General features: G+C 45.3%; 1 protein-coding gene across 4 annotated transcripts in view; it reads right to left on the reverse strand.

The window, feature by feature from the left end:
- The window catches only part of LOC135899244 (solute carrier family 41 member 1-like), a 65,628-nt gene that overhangs the window by 15,505 nt on the left and 25,788 nt on the right, over positions 1-24,335 (reverse strand). For 2 of the 4 annotated variants that reach the window (XM_065428522.1, XM_065428521.1), the window contains exons 5-11: positions 18,551-18,622; positions 16,172-16,463; positions 13,188-13,338; positions 10,440-10,513; positions 8,126-8,260; positions 5,769-5,917; positions 4,016-4,178 (exon numbers count right to left, since the gene is read on the reverse strand). In XM_065428522.1, the coding sequence (XP_065284594.1) occupies positions 4,016-4,178; positions 5,769-5,917; positions 8,126-8,260; positions 10,440-10,513; positions 13,188-13,338; positions 16,172-16,463; positions 18,551-18,622 (1,036 nt within the window). Of the gene's footprint in view, positions 1-709; positions 4,179-5,768; positions 5,918-8,125; positions 8,261-10,439; positions 10,514-13,187; positions 13,339-16,171; positions 16,464-18,550; positions 18,623-24,335 lie in introns of those variants that run through there. The other 2 variants (XM_065428520.1, XM_065428518.2) reach the window with 1 other exon arrangement.

Below are 24,335 nucleotides of genomic sequence, written 5' to 3' on the forward strand. Positions count from 1 at the left end.
TTCAGCGCTTGTGTATGCAACCTTTCATCAAAGTCCGTTGTTCATTTGCATTGTTGCTCATTTGTGATCCCTGTCACACAGCAAATTTATTGTTATATTTACAATGAATGACATCTGTTCATAATGTAATTTGCTTGCTGTCACACATGAAAACATAATGAACTTAGTTTGAAACGTCATTTTCAACTGAATAAGTTCACAGAACACGTTCGCATTTGATTTGGTACTGAATGCATAGTCTTGACACCAGGGATGCTCTAAAAAGATTGCCAATGACTCATGTTTTTCTCATCTTTGTAATTAACTAATCTGTTTATTTAGTTTATTAAGCAAGTGTCAATTTACTTGAATTTTTGGACGAAAAGCTACTCAGACTTCGGTGGCTGTACGCCAGTGTCAGCCATGTTTAGTCAACGGCAGTTTGGTCCTTCCGTGTGCACATCTGTTGAGGATCGCATGCTTTTGACCGTAAGTTGAGGACCGACAGCCCAGAAGTTATGCACAGTGTACTGAAGAATAAAAGTATTGCAAAAGCATTTCGGAGACCTATGTCATCGGCCATGTTGTTTTTCATTTAGCAGGGCTAAGCTTGACTTGACTTAGTTCTTGTTGTGCAGCGGTGACAAATTGCTAAAATGGCCAACCATGTATTTTTAAAGCAACATCTTACAATTAAAGCGTATCATTTAAAAGGCATACACATGTTAAATGCAAGTTTTGTTAGCTTCTTTATTCTCCAAGATCACGACCGTCACTTTCAGACTCAATTTGTTTTCGCTGTGTGACAGCACTTGGTAAAAATGACATTAAATTTGTCATGTGTCAAGGATATTAAAAAACAAAAAAGCCAGCAACTCATCTCAACTACCCATTTTCTTGCTCTAGCCGGCAAACCCCCAATCTCAAAAACAAGCAAACATCTGCAGTTGACCTACTTCACATTGCAAGATAACAAAGGAAAGGTGGCCACTACATGCTGATAATGGGACTGCACATAAAGAATGTAAACCGTTAACAAAGAGAGAAATGTTTAAGAGCCTCAAGTGCATAGTCAAGGGCTGAATACAAGAATTACGATAGTGACGTGCAAATACTAGAAGCAAGAACAAAAGTTCCATCCATTCCTTGCATGCAAGCAAGAGATGACCGCTGGGCAACTCGCAACCTCATAAATTCATACTTTACTTTCTTATAGGGGGCACAAAAGCTGCACTAGAGATTTGTTCCTTCTAAAATATGACACACGCACTGACAGAAGGATAACACATGAGGAACTGTCAGCACAATCCGCATCGCAGATAATGTCGCTGACACAACATGTCGTGCTGTCAATAAGGAAGTACCGAAGGAGAAGTTGAGAGATCCAAAGTACATGGTGCCGTGGCAGAGTTCTGAGCAGGAGCGCTGAATCACGGGCAAAGTGGTGGTGCCCAATGCAGAAAGACTGGAGCGCAGTGGACGCGAGATGCATCTCCTTCCGGCATACATTCCAGATCCACATTCCGTGCTGCACACTCGGACTAGGAGTTGTTCAAAAATAAAGTGTGCTTCACTCTTCTTCCACACGCTGAGCTTAAGTTTGGAGCGAAGGATGTGGATCCCTACCATATGATCCATCATCAAGATTGGAGGCAGTTCCGCCTAAGTCGCTAGAAGGATGAGAAACATTGCAATATGACCAGTCGCACCTTTCGTGGCATGCGATTCATGCTGGCAGCTACACTCGGCGACTGTCGAACTAAGAAAAAAAATAGGACGGTGGCATCCTAGATGCATTTGCCTAAACTTCTAGTGCACTGGTCGGCACTGCTGTGGCAGTATTCTTGAACAATCGCTTTCAGAGATACCGTATGATCACTACTGCGTGATTTCATGCGAGTCGGCGCTGTACATGTCAAGGTATACGACCGACAGTGTTCCAGGCACTGTGTGAATATAGTTAGCTTGGCACAGTGCGAAGAACACTGCCGACTGTATACGCCGATGTGTACAGTGCCGAGTCATGCAAAACCTTGCCGAGGTGATTGCTTAAGAATACCGCCCCTAAGTACTGTGTCACTGCTGTGTGGCAAATTACACACAACAGAAAGGAAATGCCAGACAAAGGAAGCATCCATCAGGTCGTCTGTTGGTCATCACCATCGTGCGGTCAAGTGCCTAAACTACGATATCCTCTCCTCCACACTTAAGAAAATGCCCAGGTCAAAGAGGTGGCACCATAAGCCCCGGTTGCATCTTCAATGCAAGGGGGTCATGACTGTAAAGGTGGAACAGTGTGCTTGCATCCACTGTTGCATTCCGCTTTCCACCTGTGGGTTCTGTTCCAAGACCTTAGCAGTGCTCCAAGGCCCAGTTTGCACTGGCAGGGACGAACTACCAAAGCGGCAAAAGCAGCTGTACAGTGCTCGCTGTGGCAGCAAAGGCAGGTGGAAAGCGAGACAATGAGCACACAACTGTCGCGGGACTGACATCTTGCCAAGTGAGTAACTCTGTCCGCTATTGCAAGATAATGGGGTCCCTGGGTGGGAACTTGGTGTGCGTGAACACCCAGCTTGGCAGCTGAGAACAGCATTCAGCACATCCATGCTTTCAGATGCTCTCTACGGGCATTTTCACTCTTTACAAGTGACATAAGAAGTGCGAAGCTTTTATGTGTAGCGGTCGCATGCAGGAGTGTCTGCCTCAAGTGATTTCGGCTCTACCAGCACTTTGATCCTCCTGCAGCCCGATGCTGAACACAGCTCCCAGCCATCAAATTATTTGCAAAAAGCTGCATGCATTTGCTTGAGACAATAGCTAAGAGAACTGAGATGGTTCTTTCTTCATAAAAGATCACCATCATTAAATGCTCAAAAAGAGCAATGAGATGATCCTCTGAGCAGACAAGTACATTAGTACAAAAACGGTTAGCTGTACTTTAAGTGGATATGAAGAAATTCAGTGAGCACACCCTGTGAAACCCCTGTACTGATGAATGGAACTTTTTGGATGCATATATACTTAAACAAAACATACCTTTGCAGGTGTAAGTGACATTGTCAAAATGTGACGTAAATGATGCAGGTTTCATTTTGCAACACACTTTTGCCAATTTTTGCCACTTTGTTGGCTTTTTCTTCCAAAGCTGCGGTCGTTGACCGCAGTTAGATGCCTTTAAGTCCCAACGCAACACCTAGGCTATGAAGCACACAGGAATGGAAAAGGGAGGTCTTTGGATTGATTTTGACCACCTGGGACTCTTTACACACTTTGCATCACCATCAAGATATCCAAGCGTTGCATACTATAACGAGAAACAACGCAAGATGGTGGGCAACCCATTAAAATTACGTGCATAGCTTTCATTGTGTCACAGCTCGTGGCTTCTCAACAAATCCAATGCCCTCCAACAACTTTGACAAACATTTGTCATGTTCCCCCTGTGAGGGAAAATTAGAAGAGAGGGAGAAAAAAAAAATGAAGCCAGGGATCTCAAAGAAATGACACTTCTATCTGATGCCATCAATGGTGAACCTGCCAGACCCGTTGACTGAAGGCGTGCCAACACCAAGCTTCACCAGCAACAACCAATGATACGACTGACGTACAACATTGGTCAACATACCGGGGCTAGGCCACCAGCCAACATGATTATCTTTTCTGCTAATAGGACAACCTTGAACACCGAAGCTGCAGCAGGGAAGAGACCTGATGCCTGCTCGAATGCTGGAATACAGAAAGGGCGCCCCATTTGGAAGCATCACGTGATGGGATTCTGGAAATGGTACCGAGACTCTGCTGCTTCACCAGCAGCTGCTGACAACAGTGAGGAGAGCCACGCCTCCGATGCCAGTTGATGTGACAGGCCTAGGTCTTCGAAACAGCACAACTATCCATGCTGCTGTGTTGTCCTCAGACAGTAAGACCACCATGAAGACAACTGCAGACATTAGAGGGAATGGGTCGGAAAGGTGTCCTCGAAGGTGGTGCAGGGAAAATGGAAGGTGCAGTTGTCAGTCGCCAACGTCTGAATCACCGTCTCCGATGGCATCCAGCAGAAGGAAGGAGAGTGCCAACAGAGCCGTGCCCGCCAAGTCACCGAGGGCTGTCAGGTAGGGGATGGCCGAGTTGTCGGGATCCACCGCCCGGCTCCACATCCAGTGCACCATGACATGGGCCATGTACAGTAGAAGCAGCACCTGCATGGATGTTGGACTTCTCATCACATTGCCTCAGATGCACTTTACCTGGACTCTTCTGTGCACACCCTAAAATAAGGGCTGCCAGTTGTGGCTATTTCAGACCAAACTGACCATCACTTCTGGCTACTCAACCGTAAAGCCGTGTTATGCGGTGAAGCATAACAAGATGGAGGCAAATTCGCCTTTGGAAGACCAGAGCTCATATAGGACACGTGTTTACGTACACAAATTCACACAGTCACATGTGCTCACGCTGGCAAACTGGATCTTTTCGTCTAAATGCAAGCTTAAAACCAACAAACTCGGTACATACAATAGCAGTGGTTGTTGGCTGGTCACTTGTGGATCTGTACAGCGTTACGATATCCACCAGTCTAAACTCTGTACAAGAGATCCTGGGATTGATCACCGATGAACCAACCGTACAGATTAATGGCAAATCTTTTATTAAAGAGACCCTAAACCAACTCTTGTAAGTAAATAAATAACTGCGTGCTCCTCCCAAGCTGTTTATGGTCTTCACACATTGCAACACCAACAGGGTCTTGCATGTGAAGTCACAACCAGGACCCACATAAACGTTGTCAAGTGGTCAACGCACGAGGAGACATCTGTTCTGATCTGTTCTGCTAGCATGCCTCTGCCATGCAGTCGCCCTCCCACTTTTCCTCGATGCCTCACTTGGCTGTTGTGCGCACAATAAACTAGCTTCACCTGGTACAATGTGTTTTGCACTGCAGGTGTGGTGGCAACAGCGGGTAGCCGAAAAGCACAAAGTCCCGATTAATGGTGGTCGACAGTGTTTTCAAACAAGAGCACCACTACGATGTTCGGTACTGAAGTAGTGTCCAAGTGTCTTCTAGAAAATGATGCGGTGAGGAGGAGAAAGTGCCCGTGAGGAAGTTAGCGAAGGTGACAGAAAAACCACTCGCATTCCTTTGAGCTCAGGGTGATTTATGGGCCCTTTAAATTTTTGGTATTTAATATTTGATTTCATACTCAGCTTTTCTTTTTTGATTTGATATTCAATTCGAAATCTAATATTCAGTTTTTGCATAACCCTAATTTTTGCTACTGCTGGCATGATTTAGGTGCACAGCGGTAGTGCTGCAAAACTGCCAGTAACAACAAATTTTGAGTAAACAGCCTTGCTTTGAGCGACAGTAGCACCCATGCTAAAAGATGCACCTAATTCTAATTCTGGGACTAAATTAAAAAAGTGACAACACTGTTTTGAGTGCCAACGGACAAAAGACTCTCTCATAACACTGTTTATTGCCTGGTATGCCGTGGCTATCACTCAGTTTAGGCTTGATTACTTTTCTCATCAGGGTGGCTACTTCTGGACTACGTACTACCAGGATTTTATTGGCTATTTTATGAGCCTGCTTACCGTAATCCTAATACTTCTCTACTGCTTTTCCATATATTAACGATGGGTGCAGTTCTGCATTGTCAAAGCAGCACATTGCGAATACGGGAGGTGCAGTTAACTACGCGTGAACTGAGTGTGCCCCATTAATTTCCATCACGGTGCACGTATGCCTACCTCGACCCCAACTCCCAGGTTTGTGTTCGGTCACTGACCTGCAGCACGGCAGCAGTGAGGTAGACTACGAGGAAGATGGGAGTGACCGACGTGTGGCCAGCCTTGAGCAGCCGGATGCCGTACGTGAACACCAGGTGTCCCGGAACCACCATCAGGAGCAGCACACGAGCTGTACGTGCATGCACACCTGCGCAGCCACACTGGAGGTCTCAGGCACTCGAGTTCAATCCACATGCATGCAGTCGAACTGCATTAGTTATTACAACAAATGGTGCAATGATCGCAGTACTATAGTTCAATGTAGCCAAAATTCGTTGGGTAAAATTAACACCAGGAAATCAAAAGCCACTGTGACTTCACCACGAATGTCACAGCTCTCCACTAAGTGTTTTTTTTTTTTTTTCATGATGAATGCAACGACACCTACGCTGCCATGCGGAACCAGCAGCAGTTGCAGAATGGCGAAAATGACATCTCAGATTGGAGGAAGTAGGCTGACATGGCCTTTGACCTCTTCAGGTCGCCGTGCATCGCCCAATCTCAGAGGCCACGTGCGGAAGTTGACCATGCTCTCGAGTGTCTACACTGCTGTGCTGAGCATGACACTATTGGTGCATCGGATATAAAAATTGTATGCGTGCTAGCGAGAGTGATTTGCTTGTGCTGCTGGTGTGCTGCAAAGAAGTTGTCTCGCATGTCTAGAGTCAGCAAATGCCAGAATAGAAGAGTTTACTATGTCCATGACAAACTCACATGGGTTCATTATGATGAGTCTTAAGTGCATGCGAATCTTGTGAAATTTCAGTTGACGCTCAATGCAGGAATGGCGCTTAACTCTTTCCACACTGAGCCCACTGCGCATCGTTAACCCACTAACGATGGTTTAAAACGCCGCTTTAGAGACCTTCCACACCACTCGCAGACACACTTCACTATTGGACATGAAGAAGGAGAACCATATTTTTGTTTTGTGAGCAGTTCACCTTTTTCCCACCAGGTGGTGGTTTTTGAACACGCTTTGAAGTTTTGTGATCATCAAAGTAGAAAGCAGAAATGGCAGCCCGCTATCGATGGTTTGAAATGCTGCTTTCGAGACCTCCCACGCCGCTCACTTAGCCCCTACCCCTCACAGACAAACTGCAACATCAGACTTGAAGGAGAAGAACTATAGTTTTGTTTTCTAAGCAGTTCGATTTTTTCCCACCAAGCAACAATTTTGAACGCACTCCAAAGTTTCGCGATCGTCAAACTAGAAAGCAAAAATGGCCACCTCTGGGAGCGGCGTGCGCGCTTCGAAAGATCGCAGATCTCGTGATTCCGCAGCATCTGCGGCTGATTTATCGATGAATCGAGCAGCAGCGAGTCGGAGGATGCTGCTGTTTCATCAGACTCTTGAGCGCAACTTCTCAAACCAGCACAGAACATCAGCGGTCGCAGCCTGGCGCACTCAACTGTAATGCTTCATTAAAACTTCTTTCTGGGCGAGTTGGTGCGCACTTGATTTGAAAATTCTAACAGCGCAAACTCATGCAACCACAAACGAACAAAGATAAGAGACAAGCGCTGCTTGTTCCTTTGTGGTTGCAGTGGAATACCTGTTCAATGAGAAATTTAGTTTTTCGGAGATAGTGCCTACTAGAGGGCAAAACATTTTGCATATCTCATAATTTTTGTTGCACATTTTCCCTAGTAAATACAATCATGTCTTTACGAACTTTGTTCAATTTTATCCCACAATCTTGATTCTTCCAGTTTATGTTTTATGACATATATCTCGTTAATAAAGCCTTTAGGGGTGAAAAGTGCATTCATTCTGCTTTTTGTTTATGTATTACATAAAATATTGAGTGCAGTAGTTCCTTCAGAAAAAATAATATGGCACAACCCACAAAAGACACCTATTTTCCCCGTTGTAAAGAAAGAATTTAGAGCTGCGCTCGAAAAAGCAAAGTTTGACAGAATGTATATACAGCATAGTCAGTGTGCAAAAGTTTACATTAGAAATATGAATGGATGCATCATGAAAAGCTAGGAAAAATATACTTTTGTGGTACCGAAACAAAGAAAAAAACCCGGCATTATGACTTGCTAGGAATGACCCAGAACCCAGAAGGGTGAGAACCAAGCACAGCTCCTGGGTATGAGCTCCGAGAGTAGGCAATGCGCGCTGTGTCCTGAAGATCTCGAAGGCCATATTCTGGGATATGCATCATACATGCGAACCACCAGATTGCCTGTGTCGTCTGTCAAAGTGCTACTTGAAGGATGTTAATAAAAAATGTACACAACTAGCAGCACAGCAGCTCTGCCAAGGTTTCTTTGATGGTGCATGCTTCTCATTTATAACCAAATTAGGCACAGTGAAAAGTTTGCCTTCTAAGGAGGGAAGACTCACTCTTGCCGAAGAAGGCAGTGAAGGGATTAAGGCAGACGGATGGGTCCGAAGCAGGCAGGAACCCCAGCGTCGCCCTCTGGTGCAGGAAGGTAGAAATTCGGCTTGCCTGCACTGCGACAAGGTTGCCGCCCACGCCTGCATGCGGTTGTAAGCCACAAAGTCAACCAAGGGGAGAAGAAAAGGTAAGAGGAGCCCTCATGTATGGCTGCAGTTGTTCGCCATTCACAAGCACACCTGCCCAACTTCACATCCATGTGAACAACTACCATTATTTGTGTAAGCACAGTTAAATGGAATACCAAATTAGTATATTTCTGGACTGATTAAAGCTAAGTTTTGATATGAAGGCCTCAGCTATAATTTCTTTCCAATGTAGGTCTACCTAACATTCCGCACAAATTACTAGTTTTTTCCTATAAACATACCTCACGATATGATCAATTTATGTTGGTTTGGATACCAATTACACGTCTTCTTTATGAGTAGACAATACTGCACATGCAATGTTCATATTGCACTTACAGTTAGTTTTGTATAGTTTGCCGACTTCTTGATACAAGAAGTCAGTAAAATCAACAGTCTGCTTCCTTATATAGAAATTTCCTAACATTAAGTATCGACCTTACATGCAAATAAGTACAGTCGCCGATGTATTTTTCTAACATAGAAGAGGCTACAAAGTGTTCTGAATTATCGGGCAATAGGAAAAACCAAACTTGAATGAGAAAAAAAAAATAATTTTGTTGAGTTGGCAACAAAAGGCGAGGTTTCATGCCCTGCTGACAATATACCTTCACATCGCCAGTACAAAGCCAAGCCAGCCACGCTTTCGCGTGCTCTCCGCCCCCACGGCTGAAAGTTTCGGCCGCAGTGGGTTGACGCAATCACAAGAAGCACCAGCAGCCAAGACACTGTGTGCCTCTCACTTCAATGCGTCTGGACAACTCGAGATCGCACGACCTCCAGTACCGAACGTGTGGGAAGACAGCACACACGACGCCACGCCATCTTGGCACATTGTTCTAGATTACCTCTAGAACAATGTGCGCGTAGGCTGCGTATGTGCTCGGCCACACTAGAAACAAGACAAGTGCGCTTGATCACATTACCATGAGCTTGCTCTTACATCCCCCCCCGTTCTCCTTCCACGCACAGGAAAATGGCGCTCATCAAACCACCATCCTTCTCGCTTGCTTGCACTTGCACCCAAAGCATACATGTGGTGCGATAGGGTCTTATAGCACTTGGACTTTATATGGAACATGGCACTACTCTGCTTTGGCGGTCGCTCTTGGTAGCACGGCACGCAACCTGGCAGGTACGTTCTCAAGCAGCTGCTTGTAATTCCAACATTCGACCACCTACATCCACATAAGTTTCCATTTCTGTCTTGGTTTTTCTTCGCGGTGATGCTGAAATTTTGTTACATTGAAATTGGTATAAACACACTTTGTTATATTCAGGTTCTAAATACATGGCGTTCTATTAACAAGAAGGTACAAAAAGTGAAATACTTTGTTATATTGAGGTTTAACTGCACTTGCTACATCGATAAGACACTAGCATCTGTCAGTTATGGGGCGTGGCTGCATTGCTTGCAATGAAAAGCAAGATTGCCAGAAGCTAGTTCTCTTAAAATGTCACTGCGCTGCATTAAGACGACGATTGGTCTGACCGACATAAGTTTTGCCACACTAAAGTGGAATCGAGTAGACAGCATGCCTTTCACACCGAACAAAATGGTCACAAAGTTTGGTTGAACATTTTCTGGCCTTATGCTTTAAGCTGACGACACAGAACAGAGTTGTTAAAACTAGCCCTTGGTGTTCACAATGTCCTCCCCCCTGAAAACAGTCCATTCATGCATAGCCATCGTATGTTTTTTTGGGTTAATTTCAGATCCGTAACTTGCGTCAAACGTCAGAAAAGACAAGAGGCAAAAGCTACTGTAACTGCTTACAGTAAGTGGCACCATAGTACAAAATGCAAAACCAATCTACGTTTTTATAGAAACTGATCGGAATAACTTAACAAGCCCCGTGTGTCCAGCCATGTCAATCAACTAGCTCAAGAGTTCAGAGAGAAGTAATCAAAGTTACAAGTATTATTGAAGTTACACATCGAACAGATATTAGGTTAACGTTTATTTCTGCTAAAGGACTCGGCGTAAACACGACCTAGGGGGCTTGTACCTTGACCACACGTAATAAAAATAGTGTCGGTTGTGTGACAAACACCGAGTAATTTGTCCCTAAGTGCCACATGTGCAGTCAAGGTGAATTAAGACAGAGGATGCAAAGTGGGCAGCACGCACCGTTTATGACAGGCTGGAAGACAGCAATGCCATGGAAGCGGGAGACGGCGAAGTCCAGGATGCAGCCTCCCACACTGCGCAACAGAAGGGCTAGTTTTCATTTGAGCAGCTATGCCTGGACACACCATCCTACACCCATTTGCATGAGAAAAGGGCATCACTCACACAAGAGGCACTGGCACACACTCTATTCACACTACACAGCACTGCACATAAATGGGGACCTAGTCTGCCTAGTCTGTGATCACGCCTTACATGTGCCTTACAGGGTTCAACTGACTGAATCATTGATTTATTGGAGCTCCATATCCAAAATTAACACACAGGCAATAGAAGAGCAACACACAAACAATGAAAGAAGTGCTATAAACCTGGTTTTACAACAGGTCTTAAAGCGAATAGCTTTCTTTGGCTCTTCCTGCCATGGCTCAACCTCATGGTCAGCAAGTTAGTACTGAAGGAGGTAGCCAACACACGGTCAACTGCAAAGTTAAAATTAAATTAAGGGGTCTTACATGCCAAAACCACTATCTGATTATGAAGCATGCCGTAGTGAGTGGAAATTTGAACCACCTGGGGTTCTTTAACGTGCACCTAAATCTAAGTACACGGGTGTTTTCGCATGTCGCCCCCATCGAAATGCAGCCGCCGTGGCCAGTCAACTGCAACATATTATGAACCACAGAATGTGAGAAAGGGTGAATACCTCCACAACCTCAGAATGCAGCCAAGTATCGAGATTGCCAACCTGTAGGACTATATACAGTAGAACCTCGTTGATACGTTCCCATTACGTAGGTTTTCCCGGCGCCAACGTTCCCACTCAAGAACAAAAAAAAGATCACCCAATAGAGTCACGCTAATTTTTTTACCCTTTCATACGTTCCCAGAAAACAAAATTTTTCGGCACCAATGTTCTATACATCACCAAACTGCGATTGTATGATACGTTTCCCAGCTGCTAGAGCCCATTTAAGCAAGAAAATGTGCAAGACGCGTGCGATCGAGAACATTATATAGCTGCCCACCGTGGCAGCTTCACTGCAATACTCGCCTGCCCGTCTCATATGGAAATGCCGGTGCACACTCAGTTTCTCATTTTGGTACCAGCAACTCTTCTCCGGGGTCGTCGCACGCAGCATTCATAGCTATCACCGCCAATCCTATTACGATAAGCATTTTCGCCTATCTGTTTCACAGCGTGTGGTGGCGTCGGAAGCATAGAGCACGCTTTCAATCAGCGATAACCGAAATGCAACACCATTCCCTGCTGCAGACTGCGATCGTATACGTTTCCCAGCAACTAGATGCCATGTGGACAAGAAAAGACACGAGGTGCGTGTGACTGAGAATTGTATATAGCCATCCGTCTCACATGAAAACGACGGCGCGCATAGTTTTTTATTCCGGTACCAGCAAATGTCCGTCCGGGTCATCGCACGCTCCATACACAGCTATTGCCGCCAAACCTATTGCGATAAGCATCTTGGCCTATCTGTTTTACAGCGCGTGGCACGTAGTGCCATTGATAGCGAACTGCATGCCTTTAGTAGGCGATAATCAAAACGCGCTGCCGTTCCCTGCTGCAGGTGGTGCAATGTGACCATTACGTTTCGCTTCGGCGTCATCCAGCGTCGCTTCAGTTCAGGAACTGAAGTGAATTTCACTTCAGTTCCCCCTCACCCTCATAAAACACCACGTAATAGGAAAACAACAAAATGCGTCACGGGCCGCTGGGGTACCACCAGCTCTGTGCACGTCGGCGGCTCGGGTCACAACCGTACGCGCGACACTTCGCATCACGTAGATGTCAACAATAGCCGAGTCTGCCAATTTTGTTTTTAGTTACTACGTACCGTACGTTTTCCTGCTTAGTACATTTTTTCTCGCAGTTTTCTTCAAAACGTATGAGCGAGGTTCTACTATACTAACAACATAAAGTGGCAATGCTTTACTGGTTATGGTCAAAAATTCAATGTTTTCGCAGATCTCATGGTCTGTGAACTTTCACGGTAGACTGTAGGAATTGCGATAGGTCAGTGGTTACCATGTCTAGATTTCTGATGCACTATTACAGCAGCTTAAACTTGTTTCCTAGTGACGCCGCCGGTTTGAGAAATGTTTTATTTTCCTTCGAGCTATGGCAGACCCATAATTTACACTGGATTTTAATTATCTTCCACTGGATTCTATAAGTCATGTCCAAACTGTGGCTTTTGGCTTTCTCACACTGTGGCTCACACAATGTGAACCCATAGAACACAGAGTGAAAACAATGAAAAAGAAATGTAAACGTGACTACAGGCTGTGCCCTGGAGTGCTCCAATATGCTAACTGTGAGTGCAAAACCCTAAAGTAAAACTCTCAATTCGTGTGCACCTCCAGAGCCAATGTACACAGAGCTCTCGGGACACTCAACATTTGGGACTCCTAGGGTGCGATCTTGTACGCGTTCCAAAATAGAGCGGAGGCGGTCCGTTCCACCGAGCCACACACGATTGGTCAATTTGAACTGTGATGAACGCCATGACGTCAGTTGTGACGTGATATCTGCTGTCAATCATTATGTGTCATCTGCTATCGGAAGAACGCAATGGAACGAACCGCCTATTTCGTGACGTAAGAACAGACCGCCTCCGTTCGATTTTGGAATGCATACAAAATCGCACTCCTAGTCTAAAGCTGGAGATACTGCAGACAGCATCAGCACTGTCGGCTTGTGCTTTATGCAGCAGAAGTGGTGTGCACCTGGAGATGACCATTGCAGAGATGACAGGCGTCCACCCGGTGTAGAGCACCTCCTGGGTGTGGGGGTTGGCGCATGCCAATACGCCCCAGAGGGGAAGCAGCAACGCCACTGCCACAAGCACCACAACCACCAGCCACATTTGGTGCACCTCTGCGGAGAAAAAAAGAAAATACAGGAGAGGGTGCCATGTATGCCAGTCCCATAGAGTTAATAACTTTGAGAGAAACAGGACGCCACCATCTGTCTGGCTGTGTCCATACGCCACGGTAGCTGGGTCTCAAAGCAGCCTGCGGTGAATCAAACGCACAGGGGCATGCTCCACATTTAGGCATGTTAAAGGAGCAAGATGTGAACTTGACCACAATGAAAAATAATTTATTACAAGAACTGCACTCATGGGATAACCATGGAAAAGGAGCCAGGACATCTCATGTGTTCTGACACCGACACACACTCAAATGCAGTAAAGCTAAATCTTACCAGGTGGGACGTTCATATCACAATGCGCATCCACCCTACACGCCCAACTGTGCTCAGACAAGTGCAAACCTGAATCCATGTAGATAACCTCAAAACATTTGTGGCAATATGGCCTTTCTTACTGCCAAATCACTAAGAAAAAGAAAACTCAGTTTCAGTCAAATCCTGGTTCATACGAATAAAATTCCATGCTTTTGAAATTACCCCCCATTTTCATCATAAACTGAATTGCATTCAAATCAAGAGCATGCGCGTTTTTGCTGTAAAGTGCACCAAAACATCCGTAAAATGAAATCGATGTTGCGATATCCAACTTTATAAAGGGCAGCATCAGCCAATAAAGCCACTCATGCAATATGGTTGTCCTTAGCTTGGCCTTAACATGCGTCAAAAGTAAAAACAGAGCAACTGAACCCTTCCTTGTATCTATTCAGAAAACCGACACACACAGGATGATATCTTCACGTTAAATCTAAGCACCCCACCTGTCAGAAGTTTTCTGTAGTCTGAAGCCTCATCAAGAGAGCCAAAAGAATTTGCCCGCCTCCGCTCCTCCAGAAGAAAGAAAAGAACACAGTAATCAGTGACCTTGTGATGAACGTCTTAAAAAAAGGCATTTGTTCACCACGCCCTCCACCAATAGAACGAGAATGAAAGGAAGATGGCGGCTGCCGCACCACTCAGGCAACGGCCCCGTGTCTTGATACCGTATGTTCAAAGCACCCGCGAGACATTACCGCTGTGTGCTGCAAAGGGCAGGGTTTGATGTCGCTCACAAGCCTTTGTCTATGGTCAGTAGCCTCCTCTTTTGTCCAAAATACTTTGATCATGTCGACATGAACGGGGTAGTTGGAGAAGTATGGAAGAGGCCTTTGCCCTGCAGTGGGCGTAACCAGGCTGATGATGATGATGATGATGTCGAAAAGGCGCAGGGCATTGTGCACAAGATTACCTACACCGAATGCCCTACATTGTATATAAGCGAGACAAAAAGCTTCCCAGAAAGAATTTGTCAACACAAGAATGACCTTCGCCACCTAAACAGAGAATGCAGGGCTGTGGCAGAACGGTGCAAGCTTTTTGATCACCAGATCAGCCCTGACAGCACTGTCATCTTGGAGAGAGAAAACAACCACTGCCAGCGGCTCCTTTTTGGAATCATGGCACATCCAGAAGACACCAGGTAACATCAATCGATAACCTGGAACATTTCCAGCTGTTTGCACTCGAGGTCTACAAAAAGTGCCTGCGTGCCTGTCAAAGTGCCAAAAACTCATAAGCACTGCTATGCCTCACGCCATCTCATCTCTGAAAGGAGCCGGTTGGGCTCTGAAATATTAGGTTCTTAAAATAAATTTCGATTGGAGCTTTCCTTCTCTTTAATTCAGTTGTTCCCAACCAGGCAGATATCTGCCAAATCTTTACCACTGATTCAATGTTGTAATGATGTTGAGGAATACTGGTTAACAAAACAACAATATTTATTAAAGGTGAACCTGTCCCCACAATTAAAAGTCACTGCAGTCGTGAAGAATCACCGGCAGTCGCGTTCTCAAACTGGCGTCAAACCGTATTCTTTTTTTCTCTCGTGATAGCTCATGCGCATGGCGCATGTGAGCCGGGTCCAACCAGCTACTCATGCCACAAAGATTGCTGCCTGTTGTTTTGTTGCTGATCAACACCACTGTACGGCGTACAGTGTCCAATAAGAAGGGCGCGCAACTTGAATGTGACCAAGTTGTCATGGCAATAAGTGAACTGCTTTCAGTTATTGTAACACTTTGAATCACTGCAACCCTCTTAGACGTAATTCACCAGAAATTTGGTGCGTGATGCTTAGGTGTAAAAGCTGAGAATGTTCATAACCTGAGGCCAAACAACTCCTCGAAATGATCAAGAACTCACACACATCAAGCATGTGCATTAAAGTATACTACTCACTGTATGTTGCCAGGAATGTGTGCTTTCGTGTACATTGAAAAGAAGACAATTAAAACAGAACCCATGCCTGCTGCAGTCTGAAAACCACAGAGCTGCAGCACTGTTCGCCAATCACGTCGAGAGGTATTCTCCTTCCCTACACCCTTTGTCTTTCGCGCTGCGTGGTATAAACAGTAAGCTTCTGATGGTGAAACTAAAGTTCAGTGAGAAATGCGGGTGGCAATTCTGATGTCCTAGGATACCTTTTCTGCTCGACTGCCATGTAAAAACGCCAGAGGTAGCTAAGTACAGTTCCATCTGTGGCCATGATGCACGTTACAAGCAGTGCATGCTATCAAAGGCAGGACTCCGCAGAGTGCCCAAGCTGGAGAGCAACACCTGCAAGCCCCACCGCAAAACACAACAGACAGCTAATATTTTGCGACACACATCCTCCCTAGCCATGATTTGGCTGAGTCAAGGTTTCATCCAATAGGTTCTTGCCATTTTATGCTGCCCACTAGTATATAAAGACCACTGTGAATAGTCTGGCTTTTCAGTCTTTTGAGTGCAGAGTACTCACCAAGGCAGGCGTAGAGGAAACTGGCTACCAGGGCGAGTAGCGCCAGAGTGGTGAGATCACCAAGCGAGGCCGCTATGGGCGTGGCCACATTGTCCGGGTTCACGTGGCACTTGCGCGAGGCAATCACCACTCCGATCATGACCAGGCCCAGTACTAGGCTGGCCACGCTGGCTGTCAGCAGGCTGCTGGCGCACAGCAGCAGCGCATGCTGCCAGCTGAACGCCCCCTCGGGGATCCAGCCTATGACCACGGCGAACAGCGATGCAAGGAAGCCCACCACGGTCGCCTGGCACTGCACCACGCAACTCGAAGAGGTGAACAACAGCTTCTCATTTGAAAACTGTCAGGCTGGCTTTCCCACAGTTCATGGCTGCCAACAACATCGTGACCAGCCCAGTGATGATTACTGTGCAGCTCGTGCAATGCTCTTGCTTGATGCATTAGATATGGTGGGAACGGCTGTGAAAAAGCAAGAGCAGTGTAATAACTGCGCAGTAAAAGTTATTTTAGCGATGCGTTGGCCGTCATTTGTTCACTGCAGAAAAGACAGCTTGACAAGTGTGCACTGTGTAACTTGGCAAGGACTCATCTAGATAACAGCGCAAGAAGCTGCATGCTGACAGAAAGAAGACTCACTTTACTACAACCTGTGAACGAGAAGGAGAACAAGAGGGGGGGACCATGCTGAGCACTCATAATAAAGTTCAGGACAATGTGGTGGACTTTCAGGTGGTGGAAGAGAAAGCAGTATTACGGTACACTGAGGTGGCCATGCTGTCTGCATATACGATACCTTTCAGTTTATTGCTGCCATACCCTAGCTATGTGCCATCTTCTAGACACACCCAAATCGTAAAATGCCTTGGAAACAACCAGCTGGTACACTCGCCAGACTGAACTTTAGCCTACTCACTTCTTTTCTCTGCATTCAGCTTTTCCTGGCGTCATCAACATGGACAGAATCAGTGCTCCAAGTTTCACTCATGCTCAGCAAGTAGACCATGCCAAGACGTCTAGTCGGGCATGTGATCACATTAAGCTCTCTGCACCGATTTCACATTGCAGATACGATAATGCACCCTGAGAATAATGAATGTCAATTCTGTTCCTCTGGCACTGCCAGTGATGTTGTAGGCACCACGATTACATGCTGCCACATGAAGCCTCACAGGCCAAATACTTACAGTCATCGTCTGTCTTCTGCTTCAAGCCTAAGTAGATGAAGAGCATGGAAAGTGTCAACAAGTGAAACGAAACAGGGCTACAATGTCTCAAACAGAGAGTCACTTATCAGCAACATGTGCATTGCAGCTGTTATCTCATAAAGTAAAAGATAGAGAGAAAGAGATCAACCTAATTTACGAACAGAAGGGATATCTGCACAACTTTCAGCAGCAGCACAATCAAACTGAACAGCTGCCAATATCATTTAGCTTCTTTCACGTCACTGCTGGTTTGTGACTGTCTTGTGCATTGTGGCACAAAATGATGCGGGCTGTGGTGTCCTTCCTTATCTTCAGCAAAGCCCTTAAGGCCATACCTTTCTTGTGTAACAAAGGGAAACGAGTTCCAAAGCTTGGACAGGAAGCTTACAGGATCGGTTCCAAACAGGGCAATTAAACAAGTTGCTGCAAAAGTGCTACAATTCGTGCAATGGTGGTGAGTACGTAAGCTGCTTAACTGGCCCACTCACGGTAGGCAGTGAAAGAGCTCACCAGATCCTTAATGTCGGGAACCACATCAGTTTCCTTCTGTATGTTGCCAGGCCGAGCCTGCAGCCATAAGTCGGCAGGATAAGTGGGTACTCATTTGCCAGTATTTTTGTAGGCTAGCATGTGCTCACTCATGTGCACTCACACTCGTCAGCACTTACCTGCATTCTTACTCATGCTCACCAACACTCACTTGCATTCACAGTCACTTCCATTTTCGCTTACGGCATCAATTCACTCACTCACATACACAATCACATTCACTCACGCTCACCGACAGCCACTCCTGCTCATACACACGTACACTCAGACTCATTGGCACTCACTCTCTTTCAAACTCGTGCCCCCTCACACCCTTTGTCGCACTATCTCATGCCTGTGAAATGAGTGTGGAGTGAGTATGGCGACCAATGCCTGCAGCAGATTCCAACTTCAGGTGAAATGCGAAGAGCAAGTGGTGAGAATTATGTGCAGCTTGCAACTTAAGATGGTCGCTCTTGGAAAGAGTAAACTAACCATCTTACTGCTCACGCTTCAAACGCTATTTCAGGACTGCCCTTTCTATGTTTAACCGGTGCATGACAGTGTCGCTCATTGGTCTTTACCTGGTCCCCAAGATCAATTACTTTCCAGACGATGCAGGTAGCAGGAGTAAGGGTGCACCTACCTGGAGCAATGCTAGGTTCCCTGTGGCCATCCTCCACTGCTCGGCTGAAGTGTCCATTTTTCCCAAGTTTGCCTGCAGGAAGACAGCAATCCCAGTGCTTATCTCAAGATTTGCTACCAGTAGTGCAATTGATTTATTGATTGACTGAAGTATTGATCGATTAGGTTTAATATCCCAAAGCAACACTGGGGCTATGAGAGATTCTGTACGTTAGGGGGTCTGGATTAATACGGACCACCTGGGGTTCCTGCCAGGCACCCAAAACATTGCTATCTGTAGCGCATGCAGTAGAGGCGGACACTCCTAGACTGATTCTGAGAGGTCAACGCAAGACAGGTGAGAAACAGATCATCACTTTAAAATATGATGTCTGATTGAACAGAAAAACTTCATTTGGCTTGATAATTAGACAAATGCAGTCTTCGTATATTGAATACAGAATGTTTGTATAAATTCTGCAAGCAAAAATAAATAAAAGAAAGAAAACAGAGAGGAAATGTGGTAAAAAGGAAGTTATTTGTTTATGCTGATGTACAAATTCATGACGAATAAATAATGTCTAATGTCTAATTTATTGACTCAGACATTAAAGGGGGGCACACTGGTCCTAAGTAATTTAGAAAAATTGTTTTAGTTATTGCGATGAAACTAGGCAACCTGGTTCAGTTTTTTCATGCTGATCTCAAAAATGCAGTTACTTTTTCTGTAGGTCAATTATTTCCAATTAAGATGAATTAACTATTGTTTCTAGGGACAATAACACAAAAGCAATTTCTCAGAGTGTTACTAAGGGCAAATGCCTAGATACTACAATGCATAAGGAGCACAACGGTAGGAGTGCTTTTTTGATATGACAATCTTTTAGTTACTCTATAGCAATTTGAGTTTCACGTTGCAAACAAGCCATTCCAGTTTAAAGGCAAAATTACAGATTTTCAAAGGCCCAATTAAAAGATTCCTGACTTGTGTGCTCAGATTCAGCCATAATCTACTACAAAAATTATAGCTTTAGCTACTCTGATGGCAGAGATATAGTGTCTGGAAGTTTACAAGCGAACAAAAATTTCATTTCTTGGAAAAATGTGAAGAAAACTAAATAAGCTCATCTCTAGTAAACAGGTGCACAAAATGTTGGAGTATTTGTAATTCCACTGTGATCAGTAGACACCAAAAACATACTTTTGATTGTAGTCACTCAAGTGCTATCTTCTTTTTTTTTTTTAACATCTGCTGCATGTTTTCTGTGGAGGCAGGGTTGCGTGCTGAAGCCGTAGCTATGCAGTGGTCTTTCTGTACCATGCGTTTAGTAACACATAACCCAGAATTGATTTGCAGTTCCTTCAGAATTGCTTCTGAGGCTTCTTTTGGCTCCTGCACTGAATTTCAACACAGCCTTGGCCAAAGCAGCCTGCACGGTAGACAGTGATGAATGTTGCTCCTTTGATGAACATGCTCACACCACGGAATGAAAAATGCTCATTGCTGTTCTGAATTTTCCCCCGCTGGCACTGCTAAAGAAGACTCTCATGAGACAAGCGCTCGTGCACCAGAAAGAGGGCCTTTGCAAACATGCGGTGGAAAGTTTAAGGAATGCTTTCGTGCAGGCTGACCTTTTGCCTTTGCCACATTGTGCCAACACCACGAGTGTCGGCACAAACTGTGGTTTGACACGCCAGCATTGGAAGCGCAACATGGCAGTACGATGAACTCTCGATATAACGAACTTCAGGGGACCGCGGTAAATTGTTTGTTATTCTGAGAGGTTGCTATAGTGAAAGCCCAAAGATTAACCAGCCCACCCATCAACCTATCAGTGCATAAGTTGTCACCATTTGAGCTATCCACGATAATGTTGCTGTTGGCTCTCGACCCGTGTTGCTGCTATTTTCCATTAATTCCGCTGCCACACACCACCGAAGCACCGTATAACAGTGATGCGTGCAAAACTGATGCTGACCCAGAGAAAACTACTGACAAAAAGAAAGCTCCATGCCGCCTCCAAAGCGCAATGTTTCTTGCCATTTGTTTGTTTTTCACATTCCCTGCCCCGTGGTCAGCAAAACTGTCTCACTTGAGGCGGACACTTTAACTATTTCAAAGGTGCAAGCGCACGTAAACGACACCATCTGAAAAGTGCAAAGTGAAACTATGTGGCATCCTTGCGAGTACGGAGATTACATTTCTTTGCACACGGAACTAGTGCACGTGCAGAAAGGGCAAGAGGAGGAAGAGATGCGTCTCTATCGCTACGTGACACTTGTGTGAGCGGAGCATGCACTCGCAAAACCTGATGCATCGTCTCTACAGCTGACTGAAAAAAAAAAAAAAATATCTGCGAAGTTTTTTTTAATGGGTGCCGCCTCAGGTTTGCAGACCCTATGCACCGCGACATCCGCTCTCTGCGCCTTGTCGTCTGCTTGCCAACTTTTTCGGCTGCCATGAAGGATACACGGAAATCTAACAATTCCAAATATTAGTTCATAGTACTGAGGCATTGTTAACAAGACATGGAAACTGAATAACGACCGCTATCCTGAAAAGTTCAGTATTCTGAGGTTCATAGTACTACTGAAATTTTTTTACATTGAAATCATAAGAAGTCAGCCGGGGATTTCTGACACGTTCATTAATTTGAAAAGTTTGTTAATGTGGTGTTCATAGTAACAAGGTTTCACTCTAGTAGGTTGCCATGACAGCATCGTGAATGGCCTTCGTGTCACCCTTGCTTTATCTGAGAACCCAACTATGGTAAGCACCGAGCTTGGTCAGTCAGTCAGCCAGTCAGTTTCCCCTTGTCACCAAGGCCCTCCGATCCAGCTCTATTTTTCTGTAAATAAAGTTGTGCAGTGCCATTTCCACTCTTGTTTTAACATCGTTGGCACGGTCTTTTTTGCCGATGGGAATGTACTAATACATCTTGGATTCCCGTAAGGCAAGGAAGGCGTGGCTGCCATTGTCTGAGATTACACAGGGTTTGCCCGTAAAGCAATGAGACAGCCTGCCGCACGGCGCTGCTGTCGCCAGTAGCACACTCCCCGGAGGTGAGATTTGTGGTGGGGGTTCTAAGCTAAGTAACGCAATAGGCGGCACTCACGTCCAAGCTTAGACGTAGTGAGGGTTTGAAGTGGTGCAACAGCCGTTATCAACTTTTTGTCACGGTAGAAAACATAAAAAATGGAGCGTTCACTGAAGCAGCAGTATGCAATTAGATTTTGCTTTCACCTGGGCAAAATCACTTCCAAGACGCTCGCATTGGTTAAGGAGGCGTACAAAGACGACACCCTGTCAAAGGCCCAGGTTTTGCGGGGGTTCAGGGAGTTCAAGAGTGGACGAGAGACCATGGAAGACATGGAGCTGTTTGGACCTTCTCAACGAGTGGTCTGGATGAAAATGTGGCCAAAGTATGAAATCTCCTGGACTGCAACTGTCGTTGGAGTATCAGATTAATCGCAGAAGACTTGAACATGTGAAAAACAATGTTTCACAGTATTATTTCTGAAAATATGAACATGCACAAAGTTTGTTCGAAATTTTTGCCAAAAGTGTTGAGTAATGAACAAAAACGACAAGCTGACGTTTCGCGTGAAATGTTGGTGCAGTTAGAAGGTGAACAGGACATTTTAGAGAGTATGATAACAGGCAATGAATTATGGGTGTTCGAGTACGACCCCAAAACCAAGTACCATAGTTCGGAGTGGCACACCGCGAACTCCCCATGCCCTAAGAAAGCGAGAATGTCAAAGTCCAAGGTAAAGACAATGTTCATTGTCTTTTTTGACAAGCATGAGGTGGTTCACAAAGAATTTGTAGCTCCATGCTGTGTTCTACAAAGAAGTCCTTGAGCACCTTCACAGAATCGTTAAACAGAAACGACCTGAGATTTCCAATCACTGGAACCTCCACCATGACAACTCTCCAGCCCACACCGCCTTCGTTGTGAGCCCCTACCTGACCTGGATAGGAGTTGCAACCTTGCCGCAGCCACCATACAGGCCCGATGTGAGCCTGGCATACTTTTTCCTGTTCCCAAAGCTCAAGAGAAGCCTGAAAGGTCACCGTTTCGCAGATGTTCCCACCATTCAATGGGTCATCACAGTGTCTTTGAAAGAGGTTATGGCAGATGACTTCCAGGGAGCCTTTGATGCGTGGGAACTGCATTGGAAGCGGTGTATCAATGCCCCAGGAGACTAATTTGAAGAATTTTAATAATAGGTACCGATCGGATCAATGAAACCTTTTTATCAGACCCAGTCTCACTACTTTACAAACAAACTCCATAGCAGCACATCTCGATTTGTGCTTTTCTATTGATATTTGGAACAGAATAAGTGCAGCTTCCACATCCATTCCTCCAGCTATGGTGTTGGAGTTCTTTTGGCATATGTGCTTCTCTTTCCAAGACTGGTAGAGAAGGTCATCTTCTTTTGGTCCAAGTTTGTACACACACAAAAAAAAATTGCACAGCTCAACACAGTCAATGGCTAGTCCTGAAAGAAGTTTGATGCCTGTGCTGACACAGATGTGAGACGAGTTGCCATGCATCATCCAGGAATCATCATACAAAACGGCAATGTTGGCTGGGTTCTTGACCTTCAGTTTGCCGTAGAGGTTTTGGACTGTTAGGGTGCTCTTGCACATCATCTTCTCAGCAGCTTCAGTCGCTGTCTTCAAGTACCCCTGTACCTCACCCATGCCACGTTTTAGTGTGTATAGAAAAAAAAAATGTAATTTAGTGCAGCTTGCCAATACCCGGTGCTGTGCATTGCGCGTGCAGCGAAAATGTTCACAAGGGACAATTTCCACGCACGGTTGCCATTCACACGTGGCGAATTCCATGCCAACACGGCTTCACCACAGACTACGTATGTGATAACCACTTTTAAGGCAAGGCCATTGTAATGTTCACCTTTGCCCACTGTCCCATTGCCCCACACACCTCGCACTTCACACAAGACAGCAGAGCATTTATAGACATTATAAATGAACCACGACTGTACTACATCCGAGGCAGCCACAGCATTGTCAGCACGTGCAAGAAAGTCCTATTTTCGCTTAATATCTTGCGTTGAAGCAATGTCTTGTAGCTTTTCTTGAGCCTCTTTCTCATTCTTTTGCAAATCAGCAGGCTGTAGTATAACGGTGTCATGCTGAAACGTCTGCTGAATGCAGCTGCTGTCAGGACTGCTTCCGTGTCATAGGCCTAGTCTACAGTTGGGGGCTTCGGCGATGCTCTGCCTGGGAAGCAACTGTCAACATCTTCCGAAGGTATTGCACATTTCTGAAAGTTTACCACTGTTCATTTCATCTTCCATCTGCTGAATTTGTGCTTTGTAGAAAACTTTGGCCGTGAATTCAACATTGCTGCAGGCGACGATTCGTCCAATATAGGCAAGAAGGCCCCCACATAGCGTGTCCGAGCACACAACTGCGAAAATGTGGCAATTGCATGGCACGCTTATTGTCACGTGTCTCAATCGACAATTGGAATTGTGCATCAGGACTGCTATTTCACAAGCTTTTTCTTCATACCTGTCTGGCGCACGGAGTTGCAGAGGTGTGAAAGGTAAAGAAGAACGGCTTTTTCAAATGAGACTAAGATGATTGTGATTGGAAACATAGAATGGCAGCTGCACGTCGCAGAAAAAGGCCCTTTTTTGCATGTACATCGGTACATGTTCAGCTTGCAGGTGTGATATAAAATGCTATTACACCTGAAATGTCAATCAAGGATGCAAGAAAATTTCTGAGAACAGGCATTAGTCTCTGTAGAATTCAATAATAACAT

This window comes from Dermacentor albipictus, chromosome 5 (genome assembly GCF_038994185.2).
Source record: "Dermacentor albipictus isolate Rhodes 1998 colony chromosome 5, USDA_Dalb.pri_finalv2, whole genome shotgun sequence".
Classification (NCBI taxonomy): domain Eukaryota; kingdom Metazoa; phylum Arthropoda; class Arachnida; order Ixodida; family Ixodidae; genus Dermacentor; species Dermacentor albipictus.